A 15,354-nucleotide genomic window follows, 5' to 3' on the forward strand; every position below is an offset into this window, starting at 1 on the left:
GTGATTTGGGGCCCTTGGGGGTCCTTGAGACCTTTTTTTTGGGGGGGGGGTTTCTGCAAAATTAATTAAGTATTTTAAAATGTATCATTTTTAATTTCTAACATAGCAAATATCAATATCTATAACCCACACCAGTCACAGCTCTCTGAAGTCCTCAATATTTTTAAGAATGTAAAGATGTCCTGAGACAAAATGTTTGAAAATCACTGCTTTAGTTTGATCTGGAATGCTTCTTACCATCTTACAAATTAATGGGTATTGTAAAGACCATGGAGAAAATAAATAATTATACCAATTTTAAAACACTATATAAATATAACAGACATTACATGTGACTTCAAAACTACTATTGGAGATAAGCAATGTAGTAAAATCTTTTTTAAACCAAGTTTGTAGACTTTCAGTGACCACGTATATTTTCTCCATGTATGATCATCCCGCTTAGCTTTTTTTCCTTCAAATCAGCTAGAGTTGGATAGGCTAACTAATGTATACAGTGATAAAAATGTACACAGAAAAGTTAGCACATTCCATTAGGTTGCAGCAGATAAACCTGGAAAAATAAAATAATTTTATATAATCTCTGGTAGACAACTCATTTGAGTCTTGTCCCCATGACTGAGTTAATTCTATCTAGCTAGTTATCAAAATATGATTTAACTTTATACACTCATTCCTATGTTTGCTTTTTTCTCCCTTCTTTCCTTCTCTTTGGCTTTTTAGAATGAACTTTGAATGAACAAATAAAGCACAGATACCAACATAAGAAATGGGAACTCAAGACATTGTTTATTGATTCTGTAAAATAGGCATCTGACACTGTATTGTAGTTTCTTCAGCAATAGTTCGATAGTTTGAGATGCTGGAGGGGATCAACACATAGAGAGTAATAGATTATTTTGGTGACTAATGAAATAACTGTCCCAAAATGGAGACATTAAGGGACTGCTGTCCTCTCTTTTGAATCCTATATCTGATGTCCTTCAGATGCATTGAAAATACAACTCTCCATGTTCTTGGTCAATGAAGAACCACAAACTAGAAATTTTGGAAGCTGTAGTTTTAACACCAAGTTGTTGGAGGGTGCCAAATTGAATAAAGTACTGTGGAATCATTTGTGCTGTCTGAGCTTCGTTGTTTTCTTGTAAACATTTCATTACCCAACTAGGTAAGGTCTTCAGTGCTAGTTGGATAAAGTTCTGTTTAAATACTTGTTTAAACTCTGTTTAAAGACACCCACATATTATCTGAAGGACTACTAATCTTGACTATTTCAAAGATAATGCCTAAAACTATGTAGCTTTTCAAATTTATAATTCATTGGGGTATACATAGAACAGATAGTGGCGTATGTTATACTTTGGGACAAAATTGCTCTTCATCTATGAAAATGACCTTTGTGGTTTATTCTGTTTCTTAAATGTGTAATGCTGGATGTAATTCTAGAGAGAGTCAACCAATCACCAAACCATATGCATTCTTCTTTGGAAGTAAGCCCATTGACTTCAGGTCAATATGTTCCAAGTATACTCTTGATAGTAGTTTCCCTCTGGTACTTCTCACTGCTAGGAGAATGTCAAGAATCCTAAGCATGCCCCTCCAACACACTGAGATCAAGACACCCATTGCAATCTCTCTGGCAACCTGCTTGGAGTGTTGGTGCTGGATAATCAGAAAAGAAAGTGTGAGTCACCCTCCTTTTTGGGTTGAAATGAGAATTGGTGCCTCATGCATGAGCTGAAGGAAAACTGCTTATCATTTAAGTACCATATAACTAGATTTGGAAATTACCATCCCTGCTTTTTCTGGAAAGATTACACAAAAGAACAGCTGTAAAATGGCTTGTCTTCCCATTTTAATGACTTCAATTAATTAATTGCTTTGTTTCAAGCAGTTGGCTACTTTCCAAACAATTAAAAAAAAGTTTCTTGCCTTGAAAATCCATAATTAACCATTTGGATTGATTTACCATTTCCAGCATGACTTCTGACAGAAGGAGCAAAATATATTGAACTTTCTAGCCTATTCTAAAATAGAGCTGGGGCTGGCATATAGATGCTTATTAGGTATTCCGAAGGTATTGAGAATAATTGCTCTGGACCCTGTAATTGCTCCCTTCATCCAACCAGCTCCACTTTTTCAGGCTTTCATGTGGCTCTGAAAAAACAAGTTGCAGGTACTTGAAGGACTCAAAAGCAACAGCAGTTTTTTCAGAACCTCTTGCAGAACCTGTGAAAATATGGGACTTCTTGAATAAGTACTATGCTCTGCTCATTCTTCTGTGAAGTACTCATCTGAAACATTTTGAATGCATGCTCCACCCTACAATTCATGTTCTTAAAAACCTCCACAGTGCTGGAGCACCCGTAACTTCTGGAGGCAAGTGGAGATGATGGACGCTGGAATGATATTGGTCTTGTTCCAGCTGTTCTGCCCAAGATCTCACCTGGCCAATCCCACCCCTGCAGCTGTTCTTCATACCACATTTGCTTGTTGTCTCCTGACTACATTTTGTCTAACTTGCTTTAATAGACATGCCAGATGCTGGGAGAGAGAGAGAGCCCTTGCCAGGAAAAGAGGCGTCTCTCATATAGTTTGACTCCAGTATATACAGTAGGTGAAAAAGCATCACTTTGTTTATGCAACACAAATCACCAAATGAATTGAAACAAGTAGTGATTAAGGATCAGGCAGATTGCTTAATGACTGGCAACAGAAGATCATGGGTGTCATAAGGACTAACCACAACCCCTGTCTGCTGCCCTCAAGTGCCATCCTATTACTTCATTGGGATTGAAACATGCAATTGTTACATCAGCTGGCTTCTGTACATGGAATGGAAAAAAGAGAGTTGTGTAAATGTAGAGATGCTACACAGATCTCAATATCATTCTGCCCAGAAGATTTTAATATAAACACAATGTATGTGTTCCTTAATTATGAGATAATTAATTTGCCTTTTTTTAATTTAAGGATGCTCTTGTCCAAGGAAGAATAATATAGCAGGTAAAGGGAGTGGGAACAAAGCTTTTGGAGCATTTTCATTCTCTAAGTTAAATAAAAGAAGCACCATCTGTAACCCATCAAAAGTTTAGACGAGGTTTAGACGAGGAATGAAACCAAAATTTTCTTTTTGAATTATGTTTTGTTAGTTGAAAGGGGAGTTAAAGAGCAAGAGGGAGTTTGGAGCCTACAGAAAGTTAGCTTATTTTAGTTTATGTTTGTTAAATGTTATACCCTGTATTTGCTCTGGGAAGTCCAGGGTGGGGGGTGGGGGGAGGGGGGTTGGAGGGAGAGGGGGATGAGGGATGGGTGGAGGAGGGATGGGAAAAATTGTTGTAATATTTGATAAAACTTTTTAATAATAATAAAAAAAGTTTAGACGAGGTCCCCAAGCTTTTAAAAAATGTTTCTCAGCCTGTTTTGCTCTCACCCACCATTATTATAATAATACCTGTATCCTTCCTCCCTTAACTGATTGGGGTTTATTTATTTATTTATTTATTAATTCAATTTATATGCCGCCCTTCTCCGGAGACTCAGGGCGGCTTACAATGCATTAAGCAATAGCCTTCATACTTTTGCATATACCTGCTTAGTAGGGCTTTCGCCCCCCCCCCAAGCGGTGTTCTTTTTTTTATACAGTCAGCTTATTGCCCCCACAAACCGGGTCCTCATTTTACCTACCTCGAAAGGATGGAAGGCTGAGTCAACCTTGAGCCTGGTGAGATTTGAACTTGCAGTAATTGCAGGCAGCTGGTGCTATTTAACAGCACTTTAGTCTGCTGCGCCACCAAGGCTCTTTTTACCACCCTATGCAACCCCAATCAACACCTTAGTCCAATATTAAGGGATGCATTACATACATTCAGGTATGTAATGCATACCTGAAAGCCCACCAGTCACTCAATCCTGATTTATTTACTGGATAGCCCTAAATAGTAGCAATTTTCTTTGGCCTATGAAACTGTGTTTCCGATGGCTAAAAAAGGGAACAAGGCCCACTCTGCCCAGTAGATATTTTTAACATGCAAAGGATCAAATACTCCTTAAAAAATTCATCATGGATCAGGATCACAATATAAGAAGAAAGATGGCATAAGGAGAAGGAAAACTTTTAGGAGGGGCACACCTGTAGTGCCTTTATTTACCGTTCAATTAATCAAAGAATGTTGCTTAACATAATTAACAACATTAAATTGCAGACACACGTCCAAGATGTTTTACTTCAGATATGTATGATGGAGACTTTGGGTTTCATCAACAGACATACCGTTAGAAGTTGTAGAAGACAGGATAATGCATAGAAATACTATTGCAAAACATTTTAAAAATAACAATTTAGAAGAACAGAAAGAGTTGGAATCATTTGCTCAGGACAACGAAGACGTCAAATATTTCTCTCCTAAGAACAACTTTCTGTGTGCTTTAAGCCCCAATATACAGATTAATGTCAACAGTTAAACAAGGAGGCGTGAAATTTAAACTCCAATCATGAGTTAAGGAAGAAAATCTTAAAAAATGAAGAAGAAAACACTGCCAATCTTTTAAATTGGGCCTTATTTTTCATGTAAAAAATGCAACCTAGCACAGCTTGAAAGCTTGGATTTGTTTGCTGATCTTATTTCTATGGAAGGTGGGGCAAATACTTTAGGAAGTAAATCTATCTTTACTTTGTGTTACCCATATGATGAAAAGCTATATAGACAGCATTGCCACGCAGGAAAAATACAAAGTGGTTTTTTTTTTTTTTTTTTACTTTTACTAGAAAACAAATGCAGGGGCAGTGATTCATTTCTTATGCAATTGAGAAGATGCTAGTCAAATATCAATCCCCAGCAAAGTAACTTGGGAGTAAACTCCACTGAGTCCAGACAGACATACTTTGGCTTCAATACACCAGGCAGTTGTTGTTGCCTGCGGTCGATGTTGCTGGAAAAAGGAATCATTTTAGAGGGAGAATTCAGCCGGAAGTATTTGCCAACAGCTAGGTTGGGTGGGGCTGCAGCAGTAACTAATAATTTTTTCCAGAGCCTATAAATGCAGCTCTTGATGGAATTTGGGAGCCTAGATTTATGTTGATTCATGTATTTTTTTCAGTTTAGGGATAATGAATTTCAGCAAGGCTTCAAATTGTACCAATTTATTAGATATTTTGTGTATGTTCTACGTGTAAAGTTGTCAGCAAGGAGAAAATAATACTCAAAACATACTAAAAATGAATGAATTATTAATATGCAATGAGGGGGAAGTGTGAGAGCTGCACTGATTGCAGTACAGGTAATCCTTGAAGTACATCATTTGTTTACTGACTGTTCAAAGTTACACCACCACTGAAAAAAGTGACTTTTTTTTTTTTGCTTTAATTTATATGCCGGCCTTCACTGGAGACTCAGGGGGGCTTACAATGCATTAAGCAATAGCCTTCATACTTTTTGTATATTTATACAAAGTCAGCTTATTGCCCCCACAAACTGGGTCCTCATTTCACCTACCTTAGAAAGGATGGAAGGCTGAGTCAACCTTGAGCCTTGGTGAGATTTGAACTTGCAGTAATTGCAAGCAGCAGATGTTAATAACCATGTACTTAGTCCACTGTACTACCAATACTTATGACCATTTTTCACACTTACGACCACTGCAGCATCCCCATGGTCACCTGATAAAAATTCAGACATTTGGCAACTGACTCATATTTATGACGGTTGCAGTGTCCCGGTCATGTAAATCACCTTTTGGAAGCAAAGTCAATGGGAAAGCTAGATTCACTTAACCGTGTTCCTAACTGAGAAACTGTAGTGATTCACTTAGTTGTGGTAAGAAAGGTTGTAAAATGGGGCAAATTCACTTAACCAATGTTTCACAGCAAAGTTTGGGCTCAACTGTAAGTCAAGGACTATTTGTACTTAAGTTTATAGTCCACTTTTCCTTCAGGGAAGAAGATATCCCACCGTCCCCACTTTGCTCCGCGTTTAATTCCCAACAAGTCTACTTTTTCAAAAGCTCAACGGGAAGAATTTCTTTAGGCCCGTCCCAAACCCACCACTCCCAAAACCTTCAATCTCTCCCCACCCCCTCGCTTCTCGCGCATACCGACCTGGAAGATGAGCACCTTGAAGTGGTTGCGGCGCAAAAGCTGCGCGTGGTTGTGCTCCAAGCGCTTCACCTGGGCGCACTGGCGGTCCATGCGATCGCGCACCTCGCGCGTGTTGGCGCTGACCTTGCGCGACTTCTCCAGCAGCTTGGCCACCGTGTTGCTGGTGGACGTGTGGTTCTTGCACAGCTTGCTCAGGTCGCTCTGGATGCCCTTGACCGAGCCCTCCAGATCGATCTGCCGCTGCTCCATCTTCTGCTGCTTCTCCTGCACCGAGTCGAGCATGTTCACCAGCTTGTCGAGAAGAGTCAGCACCGTGATGGCGTTGACTTGCGAGCTGTCCCGAATCGCCTCGCCCGGCGCTGATGGCAGCAAGCTGGGGCTGCGGCTGCCCGAGGGCACCGGGCTGGGATTGCTGGCATCCAGAGGCCCATCGGAGTTGGGGGAAACGTAGGCGCTGCTCTTCTCCGCTTGCACTCCGTCCTCCTCCATCGCGGCGAGGCTAGAAGACGTTGGGCCGCTGCGATCTTTCGCAGTGTCTTCTCGAGGGCAGGAATGCAATCTGCCCCAACGCCGAGCTCCTCAAAGGCTTCTTTGCAGTAGCCGAAAACTTGAGAAAAGCTCGGCGCGGCCCCGCCCTTTCTAATCCCCAGATTCTGAAACCAGGAAGGGTTCAAGCCCGGAGTTCGTCGCCTGCAGGTTTAAATTTTCCCCCTCCGTCCCTCCCTCGCCCTTTCCTCCTCGCCCTCTTTTCTTTACGGGCGGAATGTCATATTTCACTCATGAGTTCACTGGCAAAGGCGGGGGCAAAAAAGGAAAAAAAAAAAAGAGGGAAAAAAAAAAACCTCCACAGGCCTGGCTCGCCGCCGCAACCCGCCATTGGTTAAGGCCAGCCGTGTAAACTTTCGGGCGGGCTGCTCTGCTGCGGAGACAGCGCAAGGGATCCCCTCCCAGTGTTCCCTTCCTGGGGTGTGTGTGTGTGTGTAGGTTTTTTTTTTTTTTAAACGACTTTATAGAAAGGATTGTTTGCGTTTGCCCTTTCTCTGGGAGAAAACAAGGAAATGGCCGAGGGAAAGTACAACACGAGAACATATGATTTATGTGGGGAGACGACGAGGATTTATTTCGAATGGGAACATGAACTGCGGTCCCGCTATTCCTGATCCTATCAAAACTGCCCCTTTGCCTAAGGAGTGTGTGGGGGGGGGGGAAGAGGGGGTGGAGGATCATCAATCATCTTCCTGCTCAGGTTGATTACATTTTGAAAGTACATGAAGAATACAAACCAAAGGTGGAAAAGAAAAACCTTGGAGGGAGGGGGGGGGTGGATACCGACGCCTGCGTTTCAGTTTGGACAAGTGCACCCCGACTTGACTAAAAGCAGTTAAGCAAACCATCCCAAACATACAGTAGCGGCCAAAATTGTGGAAACCTTTTGGGAAAAGTATATTTTTGAGGTTTGATGGCTAATGACACCACTTTTTTTTTTCGAGTTTCAAGATAATCATATTCCACTGCTGCAATGGCCTGGGAATAGCCCAGACCTTAACCCAATTGAAAATCTATGGAGCCGACTAAAGAAACGTGTTAGTCAGAAGCGACCCAGCAATAAAGCCCAATTAATAGAAGCAATCATTCAACCTTGGTTTCACATTATAAAAGCTGCAGAACTAAAAGACTTGGTTCATTCCATGGGAAGACATTGTAAGGCCGTAATTCATGCTAAAGGTTAACCAACTAAATATTAACAGACATGATAATTTTTGTATATCTCGTTTTTTTTATGGTGATAATTTTTGTATATCTCGTTCTTTCTATATGTTTCACTTTTCTTTTTTATACTGTGCTATTCTAATAGCAAATCCTTCATAAAAGTTATTGCATTACGTTCTTGATTAAATTATCTTTCCATTGATATATAATTTTATGGTACTACTACAAAAAAGTGGTGTTATTAGCTAGTTTTAGAAATTACACTTTCCCAAAAGGTTTCCACAATTTTGGCCACTACTGTAAAAGGACTGAGGCCTGCTTTTGCACCTGGCTAATCCAGGCATCCTATTAGAAGTCTCCACCATGCAATCAGGAGTATTGCCTGTTTGAGAATCCTCAAGAATTCAAGGAGTCAGTGGGATTTGTGTTCAAAGTTGATCTGGATTGAAACAGTCCAGTTGATTTGCAGTAAAGAGATAGTGTATATTCTTAATCTTCTGCCACAATTTTAGTGGTTATCTGGATTTTTGTAGTTTAGTGGTTATCTGGATTTTGTAGTAGGCAATAGTTTAGCCTACTGAAGGGTTCATAAGAGGGCACTCATTAAATAGAATAGAATTGTATCTGCTACGTTCTCTATTTCATCAGTCCAATAAATCCCTGGTACACTCAGTGTATGGTATCTTTACCTGATCGGTTGAATGAAAGTAGACTGCACCTTGAATTATCCCTATTCCAAATTTCTGTACATTCCTGTTCTGGAATAAATCTGTTGGCAAATTGGAAAAGAATAGATCCTTTGAAAAGGCTATTGGAATTAACTGAGAGTTACTTGAGTTCATATAAACAAACAGAATAACTGGCAAGTTATCATTGGTGGAAGTAGATACCCAAAGGAATGTACTGCAGCATCTCCAGGATTCCTATAGAAAGCTTACTTTTCTTTGAAGGAAACAACGGAGCTGTAAATTTTACCAAATTGGGGATTCAGAAGTCCAAATCACCACCATATGGCACTTTAGATAGAAAATTCCTACTCTATGCTGTTACATCGTGGTCAATTGACATTTTGCAGGTAATTACGCTGCATTTGGTACAACTATTTTTCTAATGAGCTTATTTGGTGAGGGAATGTCCTGTAAATTTCAGGCGATAGAGGTAGTCCTCAGTTTACAGCTGAAGTTGAGCCTGGAATTATGGTTATAGATCATGTTGGTTGCAAGTAAAGGTCAAGTAAAGGCTTTTGTGGCAAAAAAAAATTGTTTTTCTGTAAATGCAGGACAGTTGCTAAGCCCCCAAAATATGATCATATGCCCCCCTGGCCATCAGAACTTTGAATCTGGTTCATAAATACTTTTTTTGGTCTGTGTCTGTTGTAACTTTGAAGGGCCACTATGTAACCGGTTGTAAATCAAGGACTACCTGTAGTTAGTTTAGCTTTTTTATAAGTTATCTTGCTGGGAACCTGCTGAAGGGTAGATAGTACTGTAATAAATAAATATACTTACGGTAGCTTGTATTTCCTCTGATAACAACCTCATACTGTATGTCTTGTGCATGGAAAAACATGCAGGCGTTTGTTTTCCTATGCACAACTTGTACTATTTCTTGAAGATAACCTAGATTCCCTCTGGTCTCTTAGGTTAATAAATGTGTGCATCTAAATTATTTTGAGCTGCTTTATAGGGTAAAAAGCCCTTTAAAAATGATTTACAAAGCAGGAATGTAGGAATTTACTTCCTCACCCCTTTGTCTTTTGGCAATTGTAGATACTGAGTTTTTGTTTCTTTCAGAAATGTGTAGGTAGTTGAACCAGGGGTGAAATCCAACAGGTTCTGACAGGTTCTGGAAAACCAGTAGCGGAAATTTTGAGTAGTTTGGAGAACCGGTAGTGGAAATTTTGTGCAGTTCGGAGAACCGGCAAATACTACCTCTGGCTGGCCCCAGAGTGGGGTGGGAATGGAGATTTTGCAATATCCTTCCCTCAAGAGTGGGGAGGGAATGGGGATTTTGCAATATCCTTCCCCTGCCACGTCCACTAAGCCATGCCCACAAGTCACACCACGCCCACCAAGCCACGCCCACAGAACCAGTAGTAAAAAAATTGGATTTCACCACTGAGTTGAACTATATCTAGTCAGTGCACTAGTTGACAGTGCACTAGATTCAAAATGCTTGATTTTTGCATGGTGTGAATATTTTGGGAATCTTGACTGATAGTATTTTTCTACAGCTTTTACAAAACGATTGCATCTTGTATGGCTATTACTATTACTGCTAATGGTGATAAATCTGGCATTTGCCTGTTTATTTTTAGAAGCACATTATTAAAAGTATTTCTTAAAGACTGCCTTTTAAACAGTTGAAAAAGCTTAATATTAGTTTCACTGACTAATCTCCAAAACATTTGAAGATGGTAATGTATATCTTTATAACATCAAATGCTTCTTTGCATGAGGCAATAAGTTGATGACATTCTTCATGTCAAAGCTGTTCTGCTTGTTTTTGCAGATTTCTACAAAGGAATGTAGGTCTAGCTTTGTTTGTTGTTTTGTTTGGTGTTTGGGGCCTCTGAGTTGTCCTGGCAATTCCTCCAGGGGACTTTTTAAAATGGAAACTTAATGAAAAAGTGTTCTTCGTTCTGAATATTTTCTCAAGTATATATATGCAGCAGGAAAATAATCTTTGTTAGATCCATTAGTAACTATAAAATTATGCTTAAACTATTTAAAGTTCTGCTTCTTCTTATTTGCAATCATGATAGACATTTTGAACAACGTTTAACTCGGAAGACATCATGGTAACACCTGGCTGGGTGAAGATCAGAGGTGGGTTCCACATATTTTTACCACCGGTTTGCCGTGTGCGCACACGCTTGCTTTGTGTGTGCATACCTTCCACACATGCGCCCAGCCTTCTGTGCATGTGCTTTGCTCACATGCACGCCTTCCATGCATGCACCCGACCTTGAAAACGTGGCTAAATAGGACAGCATAGCAGCGGGGTGGCGGGGGCACCCACAAACTGGCTGAATACCACCTCTGGTGAAGATTCATTTGTGAAAGCTCACTCCTTCGGGTCTTGCCCAGAGAACTCTTATTTGAATTAGAAAACAATTAATTTGAGTCTTAAAAGATATTAAGAAATCATGCTGAGAATGATTTTTTTAAAAAAAGGAGTCATCCGGTTGGAAGACACTACTTAAGTTGTTGAGTCCAACCCTCTTCCCAGCTAAAATTCCTTAACAGGGTGCTGTCCAGACTTTTATTTTGCTCATTCAGAGAAAGAGATTAAGCCATCTATGTTTCTGAGGTACTCAAAATGGAATCGGAAATCTGTTTTCCTATAACTAAGAACCACTGTTCTGGGTTCTTCTTTGAAGGGCAGAACCAGCCTTGATCTTCTGAGATGTTATTCAGTTACTTGAAAAATGCAGTTCAGACCCAAGAACACCTTATCAAAAATTGATACCTAGCTAGTTCTCTCAATCTCCGCTCTACTGTATATAAAATGCACACGTACAGGTGTATATTAAGGGAAGTGCAGAAAGGAAGGAAAATTGCTTGCAAAATATGTACACTAAGGAAAAGATACACTTTAGAGTGCACATCATTGGAAGCTTTTCAACATATTGCACAGGTTTTCACATGGATTTCTTTTTTTCCTGATGTGGAAACAAGCTGAAATGGATTCAAGGATGGAAAAATGTCAAACCGATTCAAAGTAACATTGATATACATAATAATTCTTGTTGAAAATATGTACATGCAAACTGAAGTAACTTCCTCTTGAGTAAATGTACTGCAGAAAACTTGCATTCCAGAAAACTTCTGCTTCCTAGAAAGACCTGAGATAATAAATCAGTTCCATCATCAGCACAAAAGAAATATTATGTGAGTTTTGTTTAAAAGGATCATGGAGGATTTTATTTGACCAGGTTTAAAAATAGACTTGACTTAGTTTGAACTTCCTGGGCTGCTGTACAGATTGGGACACAGTGATTCTTTGAAGTTCCAACTTTTGTGAAGCAGTTGCTGGTTAAAAAAACTGTCTAAAAAAGTGTATGTTAGGACATTTGTTTTTAAATGTTTTCATTAGGAAAATAAAGGCATAAACAGCATGTTAGAGAAGATCTCTCTTAAAGTAGATACAAACTTTGTAGGGATTTTTTTTCTAAAACAATGCATAATATTGTCATAAAGTTTATGACAAATCATGTAAAAATTTAAAATGGACAAGTTATAGACTGAACTGTAAATCCCTAGAATTTACTCGTGGAATGTGAAACAAAGGGATGTTTGTATTTCTCATCAGGCAGTAAAGTCTATTCTATTCATTCCTGCCCTAATTAGACTGAAGAATAAACATGCCAAAAATTTGATATATTATTAATCATGGGCAGAACATTTAAAATCTTCCTAAACATTCTGCAAACAAAAAGCAAAAAAACCAGCCAAACCCCGCAATGTTGATCTGTTTAAAAGAAGAACATCTTGAATGGAAATCATACATGTTTCTGATTCCGTTAGGCATGAGTTCAAGCTTGGGAGTGGCTTGCTCATCCCACAGAGTCATCATATCTTTTTAGATGTCTCTTAATCCATTTTTCTTCCTTAATCAATGCATCACCAGTTGGGAGAAGGCCTATAAAAATGTATATTGTGATCAGTGGTGAAATTCAATTTTTTTTACTACTGGTTCTGTGGGCATGGCTTGGTGGGCGTGGTGTGGTGTGGTTTGGTGGGCATGGTAGGGGAAGGATACTGCGAAATTTCCATTCTCGCCCCACTCCAGGGGAAGGATATTGCAAAATCTCTATTCCCTCCGCACTCCAGGGGAAGGATACTGCAAAATTCCCATTCCCTCTCCACTCCTGGGAGAAAGATATTGCAAAATCTCCATTCTACCCCACTCGGGCCAGCCAGAGGTGGTATTTGCTGGTTCTCTGAACTGCTCAAAATTTCCACTACCAGTTCTCCAGAACTTGTCAGAGCCTCCTGGATTTCACCCCGATTGCGATATATTGTAGGCTTTATGGCTTTATTATTTTTGTTGTTCTGTTTATTTGCTGAAAATACAGAAGAGCTTAGGGGCTATTTATATTTATTTAAACATTTTTACTTTGCTTGTATTTTTTAAAAAAAAAACTACCCAAGATAGGAAATCGGTCCAAGGTACAATAAAGACAGAATATACAGAACAACAGCAGTAAAAAAAGAGACTTCCATAGGTCTACTTCAACTAAAACATTTACTCAGTATTGAGTAAAGATAGTCACTTTAAGGTGGCCCAAAAATATGTCACCATCATTTGCCATATCCAGAGAGCTTTTGTGTGGGATAAAAAAAAAGAAAATGGCAGATTTTCTGCCAGTGAGTGAAACATCATTGGTTGCTTTGTTTTATGTGGAGTGGGCTGGTAAAGAAGATGAATGATGAACGATAGTTGGGAGTCATAACTTTTATCAGAAATTGATTGACAAGGAGGGTGGGATTTTTCAGTTTCTTCTGCTTTACTAGGATCCTCCCACACACCTATTGGATTGGGCTGCAGCCCCTCCCCACCTGCAGATGATTGGTGGGCAATATTTCTCCTTTTCTCTCTTTCTCTGTATCTCTCATACTTTGCTTTTGCTCACTTGCATTTCTCAGCCTCATTTTCTCCTTTGCTCTGTCTCACTCTGTCACTTCCTTGCTTGATCTTTCCTCAATCTGTGTCTTTCTTGATCTTGCTTGCTTGTTCTCTGTTTCTGTCTCTCTCTAAAAAACAGCTGACTGGGCTGCTGACTGATCATGTGGGTAGACTCCCTTTTTTCTCCTATCCCCCTCCAGCATCTCTAGCCCAGTAATTGGTCCTCTTTGACACTCCCATCATAATCAGGATGGCAATCAAAAGCGGCACCATCACTTATTCTGCAAAAGGGAACAAGTATGTGCCTCTTGCACTATTCTGGTTCTCATGTGTAGCGAACCTTTGGATGCAATCATGTATCAAATGAGAAAAAAAAATATAATTTGCACAGGGAGCCAGACCCTGAACATATTACCATTAAGTCACCAGCTAAAGACAGGGTTTGTGCTGGGAGAAGTTAGATAATATCACTTTAAGATCAGCTGAATATAAAATTAAGTGCCCTCCACTATAACTTGTGAAGGAGATGAAATCATGAGATCATACCCTGAAGAAAAGCTAGCAAGGCGTCTTCCAGCTATATCTAGGATGGATGAGCCCTTAGTGTGGCAAAAAGTAAATTCCAGGTTTAGGATTGTTGGGAAGAAAATTAGAGATAATATTGCTGAGCCCATATCTGTACCCAAGACTTTGGTATGCCGTTGCAACTCAGAAAGGATATTTGCCACCAATTCTAGATTCATTGAGCTATCCCTTGCATCCACAGAGAGAGGTATCAAAAAGATCAAGAGAGCAGCAATGATCATAGGTGACACATGTAAATAAGGAGCAGGACTTTGGTCACATGTTTACAGCTACCATGTTGGCTTTTTTAGTTTTTCGTACAGACATTGCTATATCTGTGAACAACACTAGCAATAGCACAAGGGGAAGATGTAAGATTAGTTAACCAGGAACTTAGTGGGAGTGTGCTTTTAGAACCTGATGATGTTATCTGATCGTCATGTTACCTAGTTACACTGATTGTGTTATTATTTGGGTAATAAAACGTCTGCAAACAAATGAGTTCAAAGGGCTCACCAAGGGCTCCACTTTTGGAATCTGCTTGTCTGTCTCTATCAGGAAAACACATAGTTCAACAACTCGTTGCTACTACTACTACTCAATCTCCAATTTCTATTGCTTATAGTAGAATTTCTCTCTATCTAGAATGGATTTTAGCACACAATAGTACTTATATCTGGAAATGATAAGAAACTCTCTCTTTTACATAGATATGAAGGCTTTTAGAACCTTAATACCTTGCATTTTGTCCTCTTAAAGGCTGATAGCCATGGGATTACCTGATAGGGGGCCTGGTGGCGTAGCTGATTAAGCACTGTTACAGTGCACCAGCTGTTTGCAATTACTGCAAGTTCAAATCTCACCAGGCTCAAGGTTGACTCAGCCTTCTGAGGTAGGTAAAATGAGGACCCAGATTGTGGGGGCAATAAGCTGACTTTGTATAAATATTCAAAAGTATGAAGGCTATTGCTTAACCCATTGTAAGCCGCCCTGAGTCTCCGGAGAAGGGCGGCATATAAATCAAAAAATAAATTTAATTTTTTTTAAAAAAAAAGCCTTTATCAAAGAGTATGAGAGGGCCTTGTAAGCCATCTAAAAAAAGTTCAGGCTCTGCGCAAAAAATTTAAACCTGCAATATTTCTACACAGGTATGTCCATTGTCTGCTTATATTTTCAAGAAGAGATTGCTATCAATACTTTAGGTTATTGATTCTCTTGTGAAATCATATTTAGCAAGTCTTGGTCCAAATGTTTAATGAATACATTTTTCTGTAACTTTTGGACATTGCAGACTGTCTTCCGCAAAAGGCAGTAACCACAACCCAAATATTTTTTCCCGTCTAAAAAAATAT

General features: G+C 39.5%; 1 protein-coding gene across 1 annotated transcript in view; it reads right to left on the bottom strand.

The window, feature by feature from the left end:
• CAVIN2 (caveolae associated protein 2) overlaps positions 1-7,042 on the bottom strand; it is a 29,671-nt gene extending 22,629 nt beyond the window's left edge. The window contains exon 1 of the mRNA XM_034429732.3: positions 6,098-7,042. Within this exon, the coding sequence (XP_034285623.2) occupies positions 6,098-6,586 (489 nt within the window). The 5' untranslated portion in view covers positions 6,587-7,042. The remainder of the gene's footprint in view (positions 1-6,097) is intronic.
• Positions 7,043-15,354: the final 8,312 nt, after the last annotated feature.

Source organism: Pantherophis guttatus, chromosome 1 (genome assembly GCF_059756535.1).
Source record: "Pantherophis guttatus breed Tessera chromosome 1, ASM5975653v1, whole genome shotgun sequence".
In the NCBI taxonomy this organism is placed as follows: domain Eukaryota; kingdom Metazoa; phylum Chordata; class Lepidosauria; order Squamata; family Colubridae; genus Pantherophis; species Pantherophis guttatus.